Source organism: Podarcis erhardii, assembly GCF_964252035.2.
Source record: "Podarcis erhardii genome assembly, chromosome: 1".
NCBI lineage: Eukaryota > Metazoa > Chordata > Lepidosauria > Squamata > Lacertidae > Podarcis > Podarcis erhardii.
Window position 1 is genome coordinate 98,776,930 of NC_138497.1, and position 14,728 is coordinate 98,791,657.

A 14,728-nucleotide genomic window follows, 5' to 3' on the forward strand; every position below is an offset into this window, starting at 1 on the left:
CTGGGTGCTTTACTTTATTTATATGATTTTCCAGGGAGAAAGGAAGGCACAATTGTAAAGGAGTAATTAGGAAGAAGAGCAAAACGATAGCATTATGTGGCCAGAAAAAAAAGAGAAAGGGGCAGCTGATCATATTTTAACAGATGAAGGTGTATATTGCAGAATGTAGGTCTTAATTTGAGTTTCTAAGGGCTCAGTGTCAGTTTATTGAAATAAAACATGTTTGAATGTTACAGATACAGTGCTGGGTTTTCACTGGAGAAATATCCCATGCCTTTAAAAGCTGTGCTCAGCACCCAGTGCTTTACACTGTATAAAAAAAAGCTTACAAGAATGGTACATTTTTTTTACATTCCACATGCAAATTATTTTCCAGTAATTGGATGGGAAAGAGAACCTTTTCTATTAACTTATTCTGTTCACCCAGCAAAGGATCAGTGCCGAATCTTGCCAGCTCCATGCATAGTTTTACTGGGACCATATACCTTATTCTCAAAATAGAAGAAAAATAGGCACCTGGCATTGATAAGACTATGCTCAGTCTTTATTTCTTAAGTAACTTAGAAACTTGAGCCTGTTCTGTCAATCTGTATGAAGGCATTTGGTTTAAGAAGATCTGGTAATATACTTTTAAGGTGATCTGATAATACCTTGGCCTTTAAGTAGCGAGGTGGTACCTTAGCTTAAGGTCAGTGAGAATTTAGCCCTTGTTCCTGTCCTTTGAACCCCTTTGGGAGACTTCCAAACTACCATCTTGTCAGTAAATGGAAAAGGTGATAGGAGGGGGAACCTTTTGTTGCAAAATATTCCATGTTCTTTTTATACTTAGGACTGTTCCAACTCATGAAATAAGTCAGACCTGTGACCAGGTAAACAGACACACACATAACACACACACCTCAGCCTTCAAAAGTAAGATAAATTGTCTGTCTTGCATTGTTGTTCGGTGGGCTTGTTCAACTTGATATGCATGTGTTGTTACTGATTAAAATAAAACAAAATTACTCAAGGAGACAATGAAAAAAGAAAGGAATCAAAGTTCAAAAAGCCAATGCTTTGTATACCTGAATAGAATCTGTCATTTTAGTAAAAATGAAGTACAAACTCATAGTTGCACTGGACTTAAGTAGGCAGAAGTTGCCACATGCCAACTAATTATAATTCGTTGGAGGAACCATCCAAACAAAACTGCCCCATGTATCTATAGTGCCCTTTAGATGTTATAACACTGGCATGGGAGCTCATTTTCCTGTGAGTTCAGTCAGTGCTATTGCTGTGACATCTGAAAAGGCCCACAATTATATGAGCAGGGCTATTGACATGGGTCTTACTGCACAGTTGTTGACAGATCCTGTGCAGTTATCCCTGCCAACCTCATGCTGATCCTTTAAACATTACAACATATTTGTGCAATAAACCCACAGATTCCTGTACTACAGCTGTAGCATCTAAAGGGAACTGGGGTATAAATATGTTTTGTTATAACATGTCAAAATGAATAATAATATTTCTGTATTTGCAGGTTACCAAGTTATGCCTAACCAGCAGCAAAACTACCAGGGTTTAGTTGGCGTCCAGCAATCTCAGAACCAAAATCTAGTCAGTGGCCAGCCAAACAATATTGGAAATCAGATCCAAGGTGTACTTGTTCCGTACCCACCTGTGCCATCTTATCAAGTAAGCTATTGTCTGTTGTTGTCTTCTTATTGCAAATATGAAATATAATTGATTCTTTTTTAAAACACTGAAGCTTTGCCTAGTCAGGACTAAGGGTGGTTGGTCACTTTTGGTTATCACAAATGTATGCAAACTTCATTCTTAACTGCCGCAAAATGGTTTGTTGAAGTGAAACATTTTATTTGTAGACTAAAGCTTCACAGTTACTCAGTTTGGATTTTAAGCAATGGAGAAATTTTGCTTACTCTGTTTCCAGAGATCAGCTAAGCCCATTTGCAGAACAATCAAGGTGGCCGAATACAGTGCGTCACCTTGTCTTTCTGCATATTAGTTTTGTGTAGCTGACATTCACCTACCACTGTTCCACATCGTTTTCATAGGCATCTTGAAGAGCCAAAGTCTCTGGAAAATCCTCTCTGCCATTCCACAGGCTCTGGTCAAGAGTGAGACCTAAGACTTCCTCTGAGCTAAACCACTTCAAATTATATGTAGGGGCTGCTGGAAAACTAGAACCAGGAAGAATATTAGGCTCTGGAAGGCCCTTGCACCTAGTTTTCTTTGTGAAGGGAATTACTTTGTATGGATGAGAACTCATTCATTTTGGACCCCTACCTATAATTTGAAGCATTTCATCCTAGCGATAGGTTTTTGCCTCCTTGGTAAGTACTAGGCTGTCTCTCTTGGACCCATGAAGCTGTTGTCAGGATGGGTATTTATGGACCTTGGTTTACAGCAGGACTTGGGAATGTGTGGCCCTCCATTTGATATTGGACTCCCTTCTTCTATCAGCCCCAGCTAGCATGGTCAATGCGCTGGGATTATGAGAGGTGCAGTCCAGCAACTTCTGGAGGGTCACTGGTTCCCCACCCCTTGTTTACTAAACAGGTTGTCACAATAAATGTCTCAGTTCTTTTTCTTTTAAAAAAACTTCATTAGGTATCCTAATGTACTTCTAATCCTCAGGTTTCAATGGCTCAAGGTTCCCAAGGAATGTCTCAGCAGACATATCAACAGCCAGTTGTTATTCCCAGTCAGTCTAACCAAGGACTATCCACATCGGGAATGCCAGTTTACTACAGTGTCATTCCATCTGGACAACAGAATAATTTAAGGTGAGTTTAACATTATTATTTTTTTAAGAATGGGTCATATTATTTGTATGCTGCTTTTCCAAAAAATGGTTGTGCTCAAAGTAGCCAGAATCCACAAGAAAAAAAGGCAGTAGGAAAAGCAGTTCATTCAAAAACGTATTGATCTTTAGTAATCTGAGCTGATGTATTTACAAGGATCTGAAATACAATTTCCTACATAGAGGCTGTTTTATTTTTATTATTAAAAGAGAAATGTCTGGTGGTCATTTTAGTCAAGAAATGCTGTAATTGTGCAGGGCATGTAGCTCAGTTGGTTAGAGCGTGGTGCTGATAATGCCAAGGTTGCATTTTCAATACCTGTAAGGCACAGCTGCATATTCCTGCATTGCAGGGGGTTCGACTAGAAGATCTTCAGGGTCCCTCCCAACTGTTATGATTCTATGTCTGCTGAAACTTCAAAAACCATAAACTGCCTTCCTGGGCATATATTTATTTTCTCAAATTTCTTATTTTGCTCAGTGGATCTTAGACTTTACAGCAATATGTTCTGTGCCTTGTTCTCACTCCTCCTTGCAGGAAAATTGCAACTGTGCTTACTTAGGATGCAAAAAGATAATACATTTTCAAACTGTACTTACTCCCTTTTTTCCGGCACAGAAACAGTACAGCTTTCCCCACAGCTTCACAACACAATGGGGAGTTAATCATCAACATTTTAAATGCCTTTCTTGGCTGTCTGTCTTGCCCACCCTCCTCCTAGTCTTAAGATGTGCTGTTCACCTTTTCAAAAGTTGAAAGAGCAGGAAAACACAGCATTAAAAACAATCCCTTAAAATGAGCAGCAAAGCTGCTTCAAAGATGTGGGTCTGAGTTTGCCGTTTCGAACTGATAAGCATTATGCATAGCCAGATTCTACTGCGGAGCTGGTTACCTCTGACCTAGACACCAGACAAGGAATGATACATCTGTATATAACAGGCATAGGCAAACTCAGCCCTCCAGATGTTTTGGGACTGCAACTCCCATCATCCCTGACCACTGGTCCTGTTAGCTAGGGATGATGGGAATTGTAGTCCCAAAACATCTGGAGGGCCGAGTTTGCCTATGCCTGGTATATAACATAGTGAGTGCATTTCCTCAGTGTCTTGACTGCTCAAGCTGTCTTAGGTCTCTGTGCAATCCTGGTTTCTTGGAAGGAGTTAATTTGGCAGCAGTCCCAGACAAGTAGGAGAATTACCTATGCTATCTGTTTCACTTATGCCAGTCTGCAGGTGACCTGCTCTAGCTTTTGTAAAATTATAAATATATTTATTTACAGCCCACCTTTTCCCCAGACGAGGACTCAAGTCAGCCAACAGATAAAAACACAGATAAAACAGAAAAAGGCTAAATACACAGGAAATGTGACATATTCCAGTGAACCTTTGCATCCAGCCAAAGTGTATGTGTGAGGGGGTTGTGTAACATATGCAGTACCTCGTGCCAGGCTCAAATTTTACTCCTAATTGTGGCGTTTCATTTGCACCATCACAAAGAAGGTTGTGATTTAAACAGTGGGAGCTGACAGCAAGCCGCTTTGTGGTTCAATTGGATTTATTCAAGCATTTAACAAATACACAGTTGTTCTAATGGCATTCATGTAGTTATTATTACTAGCGGTACTACATGGATGGAATGAAACGATCTGATTCTTATTTGAGTGCTAAGAGGCAAACTAAGATGTCTCAAAAGGGCAATCCTATACGTGTCTACTTGAAGGTAAAAGCCCCACGTAGTTCAAAGGGGCTCACTCCCAGGGTATAGGATTGCATAGGATTATAGCCCAAGTAGTGTGGTGTATTCTTCCATTGGTCCAAAAGGTATATTTTAGCCTGTTACCGGCTCCTGTTGTGTTTGTGGAACCCACGCCCTACCATTTCCTCTCCTATAGTGATGAAAGACATAATGCAGAACTTATTTCTACATATCATCCAATGGATTTCTGCATTAGGATGGATTAATCTGATTTGTGACAAATGAATAAACCTGTAATTACTCCCTAATGACAAAACAGACAAAGTGTTTTAAGCAGTACCTGCAAATGGATACCGAGAGATGACTGTATCCTATGGTTCTACTTCACAAACATGGATATGCCACTGGGCAGAGAGTAAAGTATCAACACAACATTAGTTTCCCACTTAAGGCCAATTTCTTTCCCTTATCAAGTAAAATGGATGGGTTTCCAAGGATAAAGCAATAGTATCCTGCACAGCTTTTTGGTCATCTGCAGTTATTCTGCAGAAGTACTGCGAAATAGATTTTGAGGTCACCTTGGTGAAGAGTTCTGACTTTGTTTATATTCCCTGCAAAACAACGAAAAAATCTCGCCTGTAGGTTATCTTTGTATCAGTTCTATTTGATATTTAGGGTTCCTTTGATCTTTGAGCGTTGTGCTTTGAAAGCAGCTTTTATTTTTTTAATGTCAGCAATTTGCAGTAATGTGTTGCATTAATGGCAATCTTCAAAGCCTGGTCACCTTTCCAAAAGCCACACCATGAATAATTCACAAGAAGATTAGAGAAATGAGAACAGTCACTAATTTTTTCCCCTATGGCAACTGTTTCACCCTCTCATCTTAAATTTTATTAGTATAAATTGTAAGTAGGGTTCATTTCCCCCCCTAGAGCTTATAAATCTTTTCAAATTATGAAATGACAAACGAATTGTAAAATGGCAAAAAGGGAAGGAATAACAATGTGCCCAAGCAGTCTGTAGGATAACCACATTACACAGGTTTGGCTGCTTTCTTCATCCTGCGGGGGCCAAGGAGGAGGGCTACAGCTAGCCAGCCCTGTGCTACCTCTTTACCTATTTTGCCAGGATGGCAGGTGTATGAACTAGCAGGGTTGCGCAGCTGTACTTTCTGTAACAAGTAAATTATGTATTGGTTCTCCTGTTCAAAATCAGATTGCATGCTACAAGCGGCTTTCACAAATTTCAGATATCCTGGCTGAGGTCTACAGTTTGCATTTAATACACGGTGTTTTCCTTCCTTCCATCTCTCTCTCTCTCTCCGCCGCCCCCCCCCCCCGGCCCGCCTTCTGCAGCTCATCAGTAGCATATCTTCAGCCTCCTGGATCAGAGCAGATACAGTTCTCTAGGACAACCTCTCCCTGCAACTCCCAGCAACTCCAAGGACAACAGTGTGCAGGTGTGAAAAGAGAATCGTGACCATTAGACCCTTTCACTCTCTGATCGTGGGGCTAATTTTTTAAAAATAAAAACAACAACCTTATTTGCTTATCAATCCTAGTCCAGTGAAATTGCATACAGTGAGTAGTGCATGTACTGGATTCTAAGATTTGTTGAAGTTCATGAATGGAGACTTGCCTGCCTTCTTATCTCCATACCCCTCCAGGCCCCGTGACCCCTGAGAAGCCCTATCAAGAAGGCCAGGGGCACCCTTCCAACCAGTGTGGGATGGCATGCATCAGGCAGGGGTGGGCCTTCTGCTGGGGAAGTGGAGTTCACCAAAATTAGACAGACCTCTTCCTGGCGGCGGCAGCAGCCGCCGCCGCCGCCGCCGCCGCCGCCAATGAAGTGGGCATTGGGGCAATGATGTCAACTGTCTGCTCTCCTGGCCTAAAATATTTTTGCTGTTCTGGCCTAACTTACCTCACAAGGTTATGGAAAGAATGAACTTGAGAAGGAGAGACTGTATGTGCCACCTTCAGTTCCTTCAAGGAAGGGAAGGAGACGAATGAAATAAGGATCTCGAGAGCAGTGGGTGCTCAGCATATCCTAGGTCTGGCTTTTGTGTTCAAAGCACACACAAAAAGTTTCTCGTAACTCCTTATAATTTCAGAGAACAATTGGTACTTTGCATTGTGTACTTGGTGTTCTTAATGGAACTGTAAAAAGAGGAAGAAAAAGAATAATAGCTTAACAATGTGCTCTGGGTTTCTAAATGTTATTAGTTGAGATTTTGGAGATTTGTTTCTTTAGGAAATATATAAAAAAATTTAAAAAATTGTCCAGTAGCACCTTAGAGACCAACTAAATTTGTTCTTGGTATAAGCTTTCATGTGCATGGACACTTTTTCAGATACACAAATACCTGTTTCTTTATGAGCTATAGTCCCCCCCCCCTTTCAGGAAAACTGTTGTGCAGTAGACAGTATATATATAAAAAGTAGGTTGGAGGGCTGCAAAATTGCTTCCGACATGTACAAAAGCCCTGAATTGTGTCTCACCCCATTTTCATCTCTGACCTTGGTGGATCACGGAGTGGAGAATTTGCTGATGGCCTTAGCAGGTGGATGGATTAAGGTGGCTGGAAGCAATCTTTAGGAAGGTTGGGGTAACTAGGAACTTAAGCACCCTTCTTTCCTAATTTTGTTTTGTAGCAGTAGCACCACCACCAGGTGGAGGAATGGTAATGATGCAACTCAGTATACCCAACAATCCTCAGCCTCGACCCCATTCACCTCCCCAGTGGAAACAAAATAAATATTATTGTGACCATCAAAGAGGGCAGAAGTCAACAGATTTTGGCGCTTTGGACAGCTCTACACAGGTATTCCATTTTGATGTTTTAAAAAGGGGGGAGCATTCATTTCATCATTTTCAGTGTGTAACAGGTTTTAAAAAATATTTATATACCATATTTTTTGTCCCATAGGACGCTCTGTCCCATAGGACGCACCTAGTTTTTTGGGGGGGAAATAAAGGAAAAAATTTTTTCCTTTATTTCCCCCCCAAAAGCAGGTCGGGGAAACCGAACCAGGTCGAGGAACGGCGCTGCGCCTCCCTTCTGTCCCCCGAGCTTGTGGGGCTGGCCGATGTCTGCCTCAGGCGGCAGGCTGCTATCCGCAGCGTGGGGAGCCCTGCGGGGAACTCCTGCAGGGCTCCCCATGCTGCGGATGTCTGTCCGGCGCGCAGGGCGCTCTGCTTCAGGGCGCCCCGCCCGCTGGGCGTCAGGCTGCTATCCGCAGCGTGGGGAGCCCTGCGGAGAACTCCCACAGGGCTTCCCAGGCTGCGGATGTGCTCCCGAAGCGCCGGGCGCTCTGCTTTCAGGGCGCCCGATGCTCCGGGAAGCAGGCTGCTATCCGCAGCCTAGACATCCCTGCCGGACCTCCTGCAGGGCTGCCCAGGCTGCGGATGTCTTCCTGAAGCCTGGAGAGCGAGAGGGGTCAGTGCGCACCGACCCCTCTCGCTCTCCAAGCTTCAGCGAAAGCCTGCATTCGCCCCATAGGACGCACCCAGATTTCTCCTTCATTTTTGGAGGGGGAAAAGTGCGTCCTATGGGGCGAAAAATACGGTACCTAAATATTATATATTGTGGAAACGACTAAGAAAGTTGTACAGATCGCCAGTATAAAATTGCCCCTTTTTTGGTATAATCAGTGGTTCCTGTGTCTTCGCCCACACGCACCACAATATTGGATGGCCTAGTGCTGCAGCAAAAGGAACAGCACACTAGTATGGGGCACAGTCTGTCCTTCAAATGGTATCCCCAAAAGGTTTCCTGACTTACATGTCTAGGAAGAGGGGCAGAGTATTGTTTCTTGCGTTTAAGCATCTTGCCAGTCACAGAAGTAGTAACTTTGTAATGGGCTTGTGATTTTATGCATCATAGCTGCATAACAGAGAATCATCTCTTTATATGAAATGGAAAATGAGAAGATTTCAAAATGCACAAATTCACAGTTCACTTGCAGTCTATGAAACTGATATTCACAAGGGCCACCGCCCCCCACCAAACAAACTTGAAAGGGTTGCTTTCATCTATTCTCGTAAACTCAGGCATAATGTTCTCTTTCCTTTTTTGTTTTCTTTTAAAGTTGCAGCATAGTCCACAAATAGGTAGTCCTGTCACCTCTCCAGCCCAGTCGCCAGCGCCAAGTCAGCTGTCAAACATAAAGAACATCCGTCCCACGTTAACACCTCTTCCTCTTGTACCCCCATTCTCTAGACCCTTTGTTCCTGGACAAGGTAAGAACTTGATTACATTTTTTACTTTTTTAAATTCACTTGGAGAGTCGAATTTTAATGTTTCTCCTAAGGCATGTTGACTTCCCATGAATTTGGAATTGACTCCATCCTAATTAACTGCTGTCAGTGCAGCTTCATTGACTTGGAATATCGATACCATTGCACAGAAACAGTTAATTGCATTTGTTTAGAATTATTTAGAATTGATTGAGCAATCTGAAACCTAAGTTTATTTCTATGTCTTCTTCAGGAGATGCCAGATATCCCTTACTTGGTCAGCCGTTGCAGTACAATCCTCCAGCTCTGCTACATGGGCATGTAGCAGGTCCACAGGTAGGAAACAGTAGGAAACAGCCCAATAATTTGGATGTCACTTGTTTGTAAGTCAGGTTCATTTTATAAATGGGAAAGAGAGATTACCCGCTTTCCTAAAAAAAAGGAATTGTTTACGTTAGTAAAAAGTAGGAGCAGCTATTTTGAAATAAAAAACATGCATAAGTGATGCTCCAGTTTGGGGTGGGGAGAACCAAGATAGTTTCATTACAAATTAGGCTAGACAAAAATGTCCATTGTCAAAATGAAACTGCATACTGTTACAGATTTCTGTATATGTTTGCCCTCTTTGTCTTAAGTTGAAATCCAGGTTAAAGACAGGTTTGGGGGTAGTAAGAATCTAGGCTTCACCTAGAACTACTGCCATCTTGCAAAGTGTAGAGGTGCACTGTGCTGTTTGGATCTCAAAGAGGGTTCATTGACCAATTGCTCCAATGCAATTATTCAAGTTCTTCTGGAGTGCAAGTAATTTTTGTCAATGTGAGAGATGTGCCACTTCATGGGTTCAAATGGCACAGCACTGCACCTATTGCCAAGTAAAACATTTTCAAGAAAAGGAAGCAGTTGTTTATCATTTGCTCAACTTAGATGAATTGTGTCACACCCTGCATCCCTTGTGGGAGGTAAAAATCAACCTCTGATCATTCTTTGTGTATGTCTGACCCCTCTCCCTGGTAGTGTCAGCCTGGAAGCAGACATGGGAACCGAGGAAGAAAGCCAGCCAAAAAGGCTGCTTCTACAGACCTTGGTGCAGGAGAACCAGGTATGTGACGTATTGTAACTTTGATGCAGCTGAACTACTAGGAAGGTATATTATGCCTGTTACCATTCTATCACAGCTCTCTAGGTCTAAATGTCGTCTGGAGATGGATTCAGAATATGCCACAGCAATAAGAGGTGTGATAGGTTACCTGTTCAAAGTGCTTTGCATCTGTGCTCAGATTGTGCGAGCTACTGCTATTTCCCTATCACCATGATCACATTCATGATCTAAAGCTGATATTGCATAGTATGCTTTCTACACGTGCCCCTCTCTGTGATGAAGAGCCAGAGTACGTTTTTAGTTTTGAAACTGCTGCCATATCTGGAATGTGTATAAATCTCATTGGAGAACCTTTTTTTTAACGTACCAGTAACGGAGACAGAGTTTGTGAAAGACTCTTGCAAGAATCACAAAGTGACATTTTTGTTCCAGCAGAGTGTGTGTGTGTGTGTGTGTGTGTGTGTTTGTGTTTTATAATTTGTAGGGTTCCTGCCATGAGAGGGGAAAGCCAAATATTATAATTTGGGTTCCTGCTGGAAATGCTGGTTCTCACATTCAATTTGTTGCAAAATAGCAGATTTTGAAGTTGGTGACTATTGCTACTACTTACTGAAACCCATAGCCACTTAAAATTTACTGGGTAATCTCTAATTATGGCATTGGGTTGTCAGAAGGGAATCTGTCAGTAGAAAAGGGAAGGAGACATTTCAGTGATCCTCCCAGCACCCCTCCTAAATCTGCTTCAGAGAGTCCCACTAATCAATTCCCTCCTGCCTAAGGACAATCACCACTGGATACACTGATCCTGACATTAGTAGCCTCAGGCCATGTAGAAAACTTGGCAGTTAATAGATTACCTTTTCTCTAGGTATTGAGAGGGTGTGGTGGCCCTTGTCATTTCATGTCCATATGCTGCACCTTTCCATTCAGTAAGTTTTTAAAATAGCTGCTGCACAGCTATTGATGTCTCATTTGTCTCTTCTTGATAACAATGGGCATTATTGAATTGTTAGTTCAAGGAACTGGGTTGATTGCCAGCCAAGCACAAAAACTTGTTGGTGGGTCTGGATCTGGATACCATAGGCATTACAAAGCAAGCCATTTTTAATCCTGCATGTCTTTTTCCACCCCTCAGTTGTAGGAAAAGTCTTAGAAATTACTGAACTGCCAGAAGGAATAACTCGAGCAGAAGCTGAAAAATTATTTGTGGAACTTCTTAAAGTTGGTGCCAAGATTCGGTGGCTACGGGATCCCCAGTTCCTACAGGTGCAACAGCAGCAACACCATCACTACTGTGGTAGTGGAGATAGTAATGTGAACGCTGAACCTTCCAAACTTAGTGACTTGGCATCTACGTACACGGTTCTAGCAACGTTTCCAACCATGTCTGCAGCCCAAAATGCATTGAAGAAACAAAGTAATTCACTGAACAAGTTTAGGCTGAGAACAAGCAAGAAGCACTATGACTTTCACATTCTGGAAAGGGCTAGTTCTCAGTAACAGCTAGGTCATTGAACATTCAGCCTTTATCACTTCCATGTCCTTATCTCCTCTACTTGATTGGCTTGATGTTTATGGGTTTTTGTTGTCTTCATAAAAGACTCCTTGGATGCCATGTGACAGTAAAGCCTTTGAAGAAAATAAGCCCAGTGATCCAGGAGAAGATGCAGAAATAAACACGCAATTTAAATCATCAACAACAAAGTAAAATACTGCTGTGATGTGAAACGGACAGGCAGCCTTCTTTGAAGAATGCTGTTGAAAACACCCCTTTTGTAGTAGTTTCGTTTTATATTTCTGAATTCTTGTATCAGATCCAAAGCTCTGTTGTACAGCGAACTTTTGTTCATAAGGAAAAACCATATTCTTACGTGTATTTTGTAATCCCTTTGCACACAGCCAGCACACTTCTGTCAGTTTAAGGGCAGTGATCTGGGGGAGGGAGGGAAAGAGAAGCGCTCCTAAGGAATTTCACTGTGTTTCTAGCCCAGTATGCCAAAGGGCAAGGAAGGTAGCATATTTCTCTTCCCCTCTGATCCTCTTCCAAGGGTAATGGAATCCAACAATAACTACTGAAGACCTTCTCCAGTCCTGCCGTTTCAAGATTTACTTTAGAGATGTGAACCTTTAACTGCCAATAAATTATATTCCTGAGCAGCTTGCTTCTGTTCCATCAGGATAAGTATTAAAAGGGGGAAATGAGCACTGCAGAAAATTTTTAACTGGAGCCCATTAGTTTTTAATACACAGTGAGGAAATTAAATGTGACTCCCCCAAATGGCAAAAAAGTAAAAAAAAAAAAAAGTTTGCACTTTAATTGTGTTCCCATTGATATAGTTTTCTTTTCTTTTTCTTTTTTTACTGTAAGAGTAATCGCATTTGATAAGTGCTGGAAACTTCTTAAGTGGTTTAAATATGTTTTTTCATCATTTGTAGAGGATCACTGGACATCAAATGATTCATTGCACATATAAAGGAGACACCTTTTCAATTTCTGTATAATTTGCAAGGCTGTACAATGTGTGCTGATGCAAGCCTTTCTTCAGTTTGGAAAAAAAATAAATGTTTACAAGTACAAGTTTTCTGGTGTATTTTTTTTTTGTGAGCTTGAAAGAAATGGACATATTTCATATTTCATAATGCAGTTGTAGATAGTCATAGCAGGCATCCTTAAGCAATGAAGGGTACTGGATTGGACTTCTGCATGAGGTAAGACTTCAATTAAATTGAATTAGTTCTGGCTGTAAATAGAGAAAGTAAGATCATAGTAGCAAAGTCATACAATGCCCATTCTGTGTACAATTACTTGGAACTAAATTACAGTGGTACCTCTGGTTGTGAACGGCATCCGTTCCGGAGACCCGTTTGCAACATGAAAAGAGTGCAACCTGAAGCGCCGTGTCTGCGCAGGTGCGCAGCACGATTTGGTGTTTTATGTGCGAAGCATGATTTAGCCCTTCTGCGCATGCGCGAGTGACGAAACCCAGAAGTAACCCTTTCCGGTACTTCCGGGTCACTGCGGGACGTAACCTGAAAGAACGTAACATGAAGCAAACGTAACATGAGGTATGACTGTACATTAAGTTTAGTGGAATAATCTATGGTGGGTTTATAGCTTTAATGTAAAAACCTTTGTTGTAATCAGCATCTCTTTGACTAATTCCACTTTCTGTTAGTTTCTCTGTTCCACACTACTCTTCCTCCTCCTGAAATCACAGTGGCATTAAATGAATTACGGAGATAAACTGGGTGGAATATGGTGCTGAACAAAAAAAGTTGTCAAATCCCCTTTTATGGCATACAAAACGGTAGTACAACCTTGGCTACAGTCGATTTGGTCCGGGAAACTGCCTGGATGGAAGACTGATTAGGAACGAGTTACAAGCTGCTAAGTAGAAAGTAGGATTTAATTGTTAGCAGTAAAATAAGCTGCCCAGCCAAATGCAACCACAGTACATCAGTTATCCGTTTTATTCTGTACGATGGGTGGTGAACTTAGTGCCTTCCAGATGTATTTAGAACTCCTATTAGCTGCAGCCAGCATGACCAGTAGTCGGATCAAGGGAGATGTAGTCCAGCGGCCATCGCTGCTACACAAGATTAGCCCATACAAGTGGAGATAACAAGTGGAGGAGGAAATTGTTCAGATTGTCAATTCAGATAATAGATTGGCAGAAATTTATATTAGGTGGCTAAGTACTGAGAAAATATCATATTCAGGAGATATTGTTGTCCTTAAACTCATATTAAGGACTTAATTTGTTGAGGCAGGTTCTTAGTACATACTGCCTGTTAATGTCATTTCCTCAAAGTATAACAAAGCATTTTAGTACAGAGTTAGCATGCTATATTTTTTAGATTGGCAGCCAGCATTTTTAGCCTACTTAAAAATGCAGGTGTTGCATTTTGGGTTGTATCTTCCAGACAGCTGTCTGCCAATAGCATGTTTTTGTTTGAGTTGTCACTCGCAAATACAGTGGCAAACTCATTTATTAGAGCCAAGATTGGTCTTGTGCCTGGTTTTCACTATTAGTAAAGGTAAAGGTACCCCTGCCCGTACGGGCCAGTCTTGACAGACTCTAGGGTTGTGCGCCCATCTCACTCAAGAGGCCGGGGGCCAGCGCTGTCCGGAGACACTTCCGGGTCACGTGGCCAGCGTGACAAAGCTGCATCTGGCGAGCCAGCGCAGCACACGGAACGCTGTTTACCTTCCCGCCAGTAAGCGGTCCCTATTTATCTACTTGCACCCGGGGGTGCTTTCGAACTGCTAGGTTGGCAGGCGCTGGGACCGAGCAGCGGGAGCGCACCCCGCCGCGGGGATTCGAACCGCCGACCTTTCGATCGGCAAGCCCTAGGACCTGAGGCTTTTACCCACAGCGCCACCCGCGTCCTAAGACGCTATTAGTATAACTACTAAAATTATTACTATTAGTATAACTACTAAAATGCCTCAAGGATACAAGAAGCCAATTTACCTATCTCATTAGACTGTCATCTGCATTTACTTGAGTTTTTAGTGTCTGGAAAAAACAGCTACATAAAAAGCAATGAGTGCAGCTCAATCTTTATACATGTTTACTCAAAAGCAAATACTCTTAAGCTCCGTAAGGCCTAATTTCCTCTCACACCCCAAAAACAAGAGTGTTGCAGCCTTTGATATTAGGAAGCTAATAAGTTTGTTGGTGAGATGAGTACTTAATTGTTTAGAAGTTTTATCCTACCTGTCCAGATACATTTACAATTTCAATAAAAAGGCAGCTGTAATCATAAAAAGCAGCTAAATTCTAGATACCAAAAGGCCATTGTAGAAACATTTTTGGCTAGCAGGCTTGCATGAAAATCAGTGGAATGTTTATAGGCTTTGTTTCCCACAAGATAAAATTACTTA

At 41.9% G+C, this 14,728-nt stretch overlaps 1 protein-coding gene across 6 annotated transcripts in view; it reads left to right on the forward strand.

Moving 5' to 3' along the window:
• The window catches only part of R3HDM1 (R3H domain containing 1), a 46,888-nt gene extending 34,470 nt beyond the window's left edge, over positions 1-12,418 (forward strand). For all 6 annotated transcript variants that reach the window (XM_081871049.1, XM_081871051.1, XM_081871053.1 and 3 more), the window contains 8 exons: positions 1,523-1,677; positions 2,641-2,789; positions 5,858-5,961; positions 7,157-7,326; positions 8,594-8,744; positions 8,995-9,077; positions 9,756-9,840; positions 10,976-12,418. In XM_081871049.1, the coding sequence (XP_081727175.1) occupies positions 1,523-1,677; positions 2,641-2,789; positions 5,858-5,961; positions 7,157-7,326; positions 8,594-8,744; positions 8,995-9,077; positions 9,756-9,840; positions 10,976-11,340 (1,262 nt within the window). In that variant the 3' untranslated portion in view covers positions 11,341-12,418. The remainder of the gene's footprint in view (positions 1-1,522; positions 1,678-2,640; positions 2,790-5,857; positions 5,962-7,156; positions 7,327-8,593; positions 8,745-8,994; positions 9,078-9,755; positions 9,841-10,975) is intronic.
• The last annotated feature ends 2,310 nt before the right edge of the window (positions 12,419-14,728 follow it).